The 7,779-nt window shown below is 38.5% G+C and overlaps 2 protein-coding genes across 2 annotated transcripts in view; both read right to left on the minus strand.

Moving 5' to 3' along the window:
• tmem128 (transmembrane protein 128) overlaps nucleotides 1–2,365 on the minus strand; it is a 13,017-nt gene extending 10,652 nt beyond the window's left edge. Inside the window, exons 1-2 of the mRNA XM_005918705.2 lie at nucleotides 2,160–2,365; nucleotides 787–919 (exon numbers count right to left, since the gene is read on the minus strand). Of these exons, the coding sequence (XP_005918767.1) occupies nucleotides 787–919; nucleotides 2,160–2,259 (233 nt within the window). The 5' untranslated portion in view covers nucleotides 2,260–2,365. The remainder of the gene's footprint in view (nucleotides 1–786; nucleotides 920–2,159) is intronic.
• A 2,622-nt stretch (nucleotides 2,366–4,987) lies between these two features.
• On the minus strand, nucleotides 4,988–7,564 carry lyar (Ly1 antibody reactive homolog (mouse)). The gene is made up of 8 exons (XM_005918706.2): nucleotides 7,047–7,564; nucleotides 6,845–6,959; nucleotides 6,645–6,752; nucleotides 6,482–6,562; nucleotides 5,971–6,292; nucleotides 5,715–5,777; nucleotides 5,476–5,561; nucleotides 4,988–5,238 (listed from the first exon to the last, which is right to left on the minus strand). The coding sequence occupies exons 1-8, from the start codon at nucleotides 7,166–7,168 to the stop codon at nucleotides 5,101–5,103; spliced, it is 1,035 nt and encodes a 344-aa protein (XP_005918768.1). The 5' UTR covers nucleotides 7,169–7,564; the 3' UTR covers nucleotides 4,988–5,100.
• Between the last annotated feature and the right edge of the window lie 215 nt (nucleotides 7,565–7,779).

A 7,779-nucleotide genomic window follows, 5' to 3' on the forward strand; every position in this document is an offset into this window, starting at 1 on the left:
TTTTGATTTTCAAGCACCTTTCATAACGACAAAGTAGTGCTTGGTGATACAGTTAAAAAATAAAGAAAGAAAATGTAATGTTAAAAAAGGTATTCCTTTATAACACCAACACTACAATTATGCAAGTAATATAAAAAAAAATTTAAACTGAAATACTGATTTGACAAAAATTATGTGAAATATATAAAAAAAAAAAAAACAATGTGCACAGAGGAGGTGACGCCTTTAAGAAGATAATCCCTCACTTCTTATTGTGGGAAGTTTTCTGTTATTGCAGTTATCAGCATCTAGCTATGATTAAGTTACAAAAGTATCTGAGTATGGCATTTGGTGGAATTGGTGCACCCCAGAAAAGAAAAGAAAGACTCTTTTTATACAAGGGTATTGTGCTAATCTGCATCTCCTTATCACTGCATCATTAGAGTGCAGAGTAGAGAACAGTCACTCTATATGAGATAAGCTACAGTAAAGACATTAACAGCAGAAAATATACAAGCTAATGTCTGTGTGCACATGCACCAGCTAGTGAACCAAACAGCAGTACTGTTCTATAGCCCAGGCAAAATGCAACAACTAAGCGGACAGTAACCTGCTTAGCTAATAGAACTCATGTTGAGTATCATCACAAATTATGCATTTTCCACAAAATGCAATGAAATATACTGATGTTGATGATATTCAGAAAGAACTACAGCAAACACTTTAAAAGAACAATGTTTACTGTGATTATCTGAGAAATTTTAATAATAGTATAACGCGAATGAGTGAGCAACAAAGCACATTCACCTTTTTATATCATCATTTTCCATGATGTGTCGGAGGAAGTCCACGTAGTATGTCACAACTACCGAAGCCACAATCCAGAAAACAGAGTGTTTATTGATGCGAGGGAGTGGTTTGACCTCTTTTTCCTCTTGACCTGAAAGATAAAAACAAACAAACAAACAAACACAAAAGCACAAAAATTATTTGCATTAACTCAAGCCCTTTTTAAGGGCATACTTAATTACAGGACACCTCAGAAGAACAGACCGTACACTGTTACGATGTTTTACTATAAATTAGATGCTAAGTAAAGTTATTATATTAACACCCTGCATTACTCAAAGAAAACTGAAGTTATAGCACCAGATGACATAAATCAAATCTAAGATTTGTCTCATCAGAAGGCATACTACAAATCTCCGTTGTACAAATTCCAGCCTTTAACATTTAAGCAGCTTCTGAGGCAAAACTGATAGGTTTCCTTCAGACAATCTTCCCTCTCAGAGGGCTATTAATCTCTATAATTTAATGGTTGATTAAACGTATCAGAGATTGTTGTTGGCTGCTGAAGTGGCTTAGCGTGCTACTCCACTATACAAAGAGTTCACTATGAACTTGACGCCCTAAATAAGTAGCTGCTGTACATCTTAATCAAAGTTAAGCCTAATGGTTCATCCTTCATGTAACATTGGCATAGTACTATAATACATTATCTTGCCATAGAGACCCAGTGATGATAAGCAGGTATGGGTGTCATATACACAAAGCCATTCATAAGAAATCTCAATCTCGGTTATCTTACAGTTTACACTGGCAAAGGCACGACCCTTGAATTGATAACTGTGTAGGGCTAGAGTGTCCCCTGTATTATGTTGCTGAGCTGACACAGAGTTTCTTCACAGTCTCACAGTCAAAACAATCAAGAATTGGTGGATTTCTGCCAGCTAGGGCCTCAGAGTTGGACAAGTGTCGGTTGTACAAGCTGCCTACAAGACACCATTACAATAAAAAGGCTGCAGTCACAATGACCAGCCGCTGTGTTACAGCTGAGGGAGTTTGCGTTTAATTACCTGTAGCTTAATACCGGGACGAAGTAATGAAAAGAAAGAAAAACGTTAAATGGTTTAAAGAAAGACCAAAAAAAAAAAAAGAAAGAAAGGTTACTTTTCTATCAACCTCTGCTCGGGTCAGCAGCTGTACCTGTGGCAGACAACCACCATTTGTACTCAAGTGACAGTTTGACGCCTTTAAAGTCACAGACCCGGGTTAACTCTGTGGATAACAGTGACGGTGCCTTCCAGCGTAAATGGTTCGTTCAGAAGAAGAAGACGAAGAAGAAATATTAGTTAAAACTGGCTAATAACGTTAGCCAGCATACATTTTCTAAACCTTACTCTTTTCATCTTCGGTACCCGAATCTGCTGGTCGCATAAGCAATTCTGCATCTCTTCTAAATCGATTCCGTAAGTTTGCAAGTTCACTGTCGTTCAGCATTTTACTGACGCTACCATTAACTTAACATGAACATTAAATGTTAGCTAGCTGGGTATCAGAAGGCACTTCCTGTGACACACTGAGTCGCTTATTTATGACGCACTTGAACGAGACGGTTGTAGTTTTAAGACCCATTCTATAATAAAATGATAAGAATAACTAAATGTTTAATCATTTGACTTTAAAGCGATTATAAAATAGCTGAAGTAAAACGTAAAAACGTAGAATACTTTCAGAAAGGTTAACGTCAGGTATATATTAAATTGGATCTTTCTAAGATAGAATGCTTAATCATAAAGTATTCTCAGTCTCTTCAATCTTTTAACTCAAGTGACAGATACGACTGTTTTTTCTTATATCTTTACACGTATAAAAATAGAATTTGGCAAAGAGGAATGGGCCGTTCAGAAATTTTCTGTCGTTTTAAAAAGAATATCTATAAAAAACATTTTGTGCCCGTCTTTTATTAAGGAGCAGCTGGAAAGGTAGAGCAACAACCAAACTGGACCACTGGTCTGGAAAGAAATGCACGTCTAGTGTAACTGAGGATTAAGGGGAGGGTGGTCTGATGGGATACTTCTGATGCCAACCCTCATAACATTTGCAGAATACATAGTCGCTGGCTTTACTCCAAGCCTAATCTTGAATGTGAATGTATACATTTACATAGCTCTGGCAGCAATCTGACACTTCTCTTATTGTTGCTTGTAATTCTGAGCCCTAAATTTTTTCTGTTGAGACTTGAGACAGATTTTTTTTTATACTTAATGGTTTGTCTATCACCCAGTTTAGCAGCTATAAATCCCAGAGTCCAGCTTTTTGTTGGAATGTTTTTATTATTTTTGTAATATATGACGATTGGACTGACATGTTGCTAAAATTCTAATTATTTAAATCACATAACTGCACAACTCCTGCATTTCGTCATCTTTAGGGAAAATGAAATGACTCCTCTTATTAAAATATATTAAAATACCTCACTGAAATAAAACTGTAACAGTGCTGAACTTCGTATGGATGTGACGCTTATATCACAATTTTATGAACCAAAAATAAATAAGTTAAAAAAAAAAAAAAAGAACTTAGTTCTGTGCAAAACTCTTGAGCCACCCAATCTATCTGAAGAGGCCAATCCATGACTGATAGTGTTTCACTGGTTTTTGTTTTTTTCTTTCCCGGTCTGCTTTTACTGCATTGGCAGTGTGTCTGGGATCATTTTCATGCTGCAAAATTAAACCTTTTCTAATCAGATACTTTCCAAATTGTACTGCCTGGTGGATCAAAATCTGATGGTACTATTCTATGCTCTTAAATCCAATAATTTTAAACGATCTCCAAACAAGGCTGGCTGAAATGGAGCCCCAAATCATGACAGAGCCGTTTAGTGACCATTTGTGATGAGGCTTCAACAAAAACTACAAGGCCAGATGCATCTTTTCGCTCCTGTGTCAAGTCTTTGCTGGGGGTTTTTTTTCTCATTCTTAAGGGTGGCTTTCACATCTGTAACAGATGCCATTTTATTTTCTATTCCAGTATATTAAAATCCTTGAGCTACATCGCACACCATGTCAATCTATGCCAACTTTTCTTTCAGGCAAACACTTTATTCATGCAAAAATGTTATTTTGTCTTTGAAACCTTGTTATTTTCTGCATTTTGTAGATAACATAACCAGGGATGGATTATATTGGGTTTTTCTGGTCAGCCTGCTGATTACAAAGTCCCCAAAGACACAATATAAAAATCGGTTGCTTTTTAAGCTGCCTGTGCAGGCACAACATCTGGAAATTCCTTGAGTTAGGTAGCTTTTCTACGCTTGAATAATTCATAGATCAGTGAAAGAAAATGGAGAGCTATACAGACTAGACTGAAAATAAGTGAAATGCAGTGAATGTCCAAAGAAAAACTAAAACTGTAAGAACTATTGCTCAAGACCACTTAAAAAAAATATTTTTTTTGAGGAAGTCTGGCTCTTTGTAAGTAAAATATAAATAACATTTTACACAGAGCTGTACGTTTCATAATTTCACTTTGATACCAACGGCATGTTATTAATCATATACAGCAGATTAAGGCTTGAATGAATGCATTTGTTTTGCAGTGAAGATGTAGTTTCAGCATTCTGGGGGGTCTGGATTAAATCAACAGAATTAAGTTCAGCTGAGCCCAGGTAGACTAGAAAACATCATTTTAATACTACCAAACTTCAGTTACAGCTTGACTAAAGCCCAAAGTATGTAATATACAATTACAAGGTAAGCAGTGTGATGAATGAGCATCAGTGTTAAACCTGCTGGGATTAGCTGAGCTTCATAAAGCTGGGCAGATTTCCTCCTGTTTGTGTGTGCGCGTCTGTGTGTCTGCGTGTGCGTACAGGGTAAAGAGACTGCTCATTCTAGTCGTGCAAAATCAGACAGCATTAAAACTTCACCTGAGGCTGACACCAAACGTCTTGCCTCTATGGGGCTTCTGTATCCCTGGCCAAGTGAGCCCCGTTCGGGGTGCCGAGGAATGTGCATTAACTTCGTCCCGTGTGAGAGTCTAATTCACCTCAGGTGCACCTCTCCCGTTACCCTTCCCCCACTCGAACATCCAATCCCACAGATAAGGTGCCATTTCCCAGCCTTACCGCGAGCTTGGAATGCGTAACAGAGCAGCCATCTATCACAATTGTCATACATTAAACAGTACTAAAATTTTTAAGTCAAACAGGAACCGGACACTTAAATCGGTGGTAAAAGCATTTTATCTTCAACATCATGTCAACTGTATTAAAAGACAACAATAAGACAATGATGGCTTTGAAATTAAAAAAAATCTATGCAATATGTCAAAAGGAGTCTACTTTACAAGTCTAACTCTATCTTTCAAAACTCTAAGCTTTGGATTTTTGTTGATCTTGTTGTTGAAAAGTGCTAGCACTTCTTCCTCCTTCTTAAAATTCCTATCACCAGTGTAGGAATAGTAGGCAGCCAAAATCTGAAAAACATGAGCAAGCTTTTACTTTAGTGTTAATAAAAGATTATAGATCTTTGAAACTTTAAGAGTTTGATATACAAATAATGTGTGAATGTGTGTGTGAATGGGTGGATGACTGAATGTGTAACGCGCTTTGGGGTCCTGAGGGACTAGTAAAGCGCTATACAAATACAGGCCATTTACCATAAACAACTACATCCTCATTTCATATAGCAATGAAAACACTTCATGGCTCACCTTCTTTCTGAGTTTTTTCACTGACATTTCCTGGTCAGGTGACTCTCTCAGTACTGCCTTGATGTTCCCCTTCCAGTTAAATTTACCTGATCAGAAACAGAAATCAGCTTTCAGTACAGACACTAATCACCAAGGGTCACTTTCTCACTCTGAACAAAAGAGGCAACACTGACCTCTGCTGCCTAATCACTGACTAATCATTTAATAAAGGAGGGCAGTCATTGCTAGCTCCACCGTACCTTTAGTAGCAGCTCGATCCTCAGTCTCCTCTTGATCATCAGCATCCTCAGTTTCTTCATCAACTGGAAAAGGATGATAACAGAGTTATCTAATAAATGTTGAAATACACACACTTAAAAAAAACATAAATCTGACCAGACTTCACAAAGCTGCTGATGTAAACATCCCCAATGCTTGAGTGTTAGAGAATACCTAAACTCAGTTTAACCATGACAGTAACAGATAATGTCTAGCACTTCAGAAATCTTGACTCACCCTTTGTTTTCTTGCTTGATGTCTCATTTTCAGTGCCATAGCTGTTATCATCATCACTGGGTTCTTCAGAGAGCTGTTTTCTCTTTCTGTCCTTTTTCTTTTTGCCCACCATTTCTTTCTCCAGCTCTTGTGTGACTGTATTTTCAGCACCTTTTGTAGCTTTCCCATTCTTCTGCTGTCGGGCCTCTTTGCGTTCCCGTTTGTTCAGTTTTTTCTTCTTCTCTCCCTCATCACTTGGGTGGCCATTCGGCTCTTCTTTTCCATTAGTGTGTACTTTGACTTCAGCCTCTGTCTGCTGAGCTGGCTGTGGGGGCTCTGAAGCCTGTCAGACAGTGGCAGTTAAAGACAATCACTACAGCTATTGTAAACATGCTAGATTCTTTATTTTTATGGCAGACTTGATGTTAAAAGGAGCAGTTTGCTTCCACTCATTTCCTGGTAACATTCAAATTTAATAAGCACACATTCACAGAAAAAACTAAAAACATGAGAGCTAACAAGCCTAACTTACGTTATCAGCTGCAGCAAGTATATTCCACACTTCCTCCTGCAGACTGGGGTTTGGTATTTTGAGACTATTTTTCATCCAGTTCTGATGGGAAAAGAAAAATGTGACAGTGAATCAACATTAACGTGAAAACTGATTACTTTGTACAGTTTTAAGTAATACTAACCTGAAACTTAGCCTTCTTTCTCGGTACGTTATCGTAAGTACTGACTTGCTGGAGGACATCTCTTAGCTTTGCACTGACTCCAGGTTTGTTCATGGCTTCGTGGACTTTCTTCAGTAAAAGGACATAAAGGCAGAACAGTTGGCTTTCCTAAGTGATCCAAAAGCTTTACAGAGTTTTTCTTTTTCTTCCCTGAATCTTACCTGGATCCACTGCTGCTGTTTCACATCTCCTTTGTTTGTTTTCGCCTCGTAGCCTTTGCCTCCATACTTCTGATCTTCACTGATGCATTTAATGTGGGTTTTGTAATCATCGCCCCTAGTAGACAAACACACACAAATCGTTAGCACCGAGGCTGATCTAGCGCCTGTTAGCCTGGGCTAGCAGTAAACAGTCATTAATTACCAGAAGTCTTTTCCACAGTCAATACAGGACAGGACCTGGCAGCCACGGCAGATATTTACATGTTTATCAACCTGAGCTTTTTTCAGGGACTCCCCACAAGCGTTGCAGGTGAAAAACACCATATTCAAAGACTCTCTTGTTTGGCTAGAGTGCAGCGATAACGGTCAAAACTGAACCGGCCTAGACTCTGCGGCACCGACCTATAAACCGGAGTCGGTTAAACTCTCATGCGAAAGCTGAACGCATGTGACAGCGCTGATACGAGCTAACGTTAGCCAAAGAACGGCGGCAGACCCGGGTCCCCTAAAACTGTAAAACACTACAAAATCAAACCCTCTCCTGGGAAAAGTGGAGGTCAAAACGGTGTGAGCCGACGGATTAAATCAGTTGCCTCAAAATCGTATTTGAGCGCAAACGTTAAGCGGATTCGTTATATTCCAAACTTTTCCAAACACACATTAGGGTACCACTACCCGTACCGGAAACCTGATCGGTACCACGCATGTGCGAAAGGCTACTACTTCCGCTCGAAGCATTTTACGATAGCTACGGAATATATGTTAAGATGTTAACAATAATAAGTATCTTTTAAAATGTTTTCAGTGATGAAACATTTCGATATAATGTAGACAAAAACTAAAAAAAAAAAAAGATAGTTACGGATCAGGACTCCCCGATCCGTACCGCGCATGTGCAGATGTTCTCTTCTTCTCCTGTTTCGTTTAATGGCAGT

Source organism: Haplochromis burtoni, unplaced genomic scaffold (genome assembly GCF_018398535.1).
Source record: "Haplochromis burtoni strain Fernald_Lab_line unplaced genomic scaffold, NCSU_Asbu1 Contig_32, whole genome shotgun sequence".
Lineage (NCBI taxonomy): Eukaryota > Metazoa > Chordata > Actinopteri > Cichliformes > Cichlidae > Haplochromis > Haplochromis burtoni.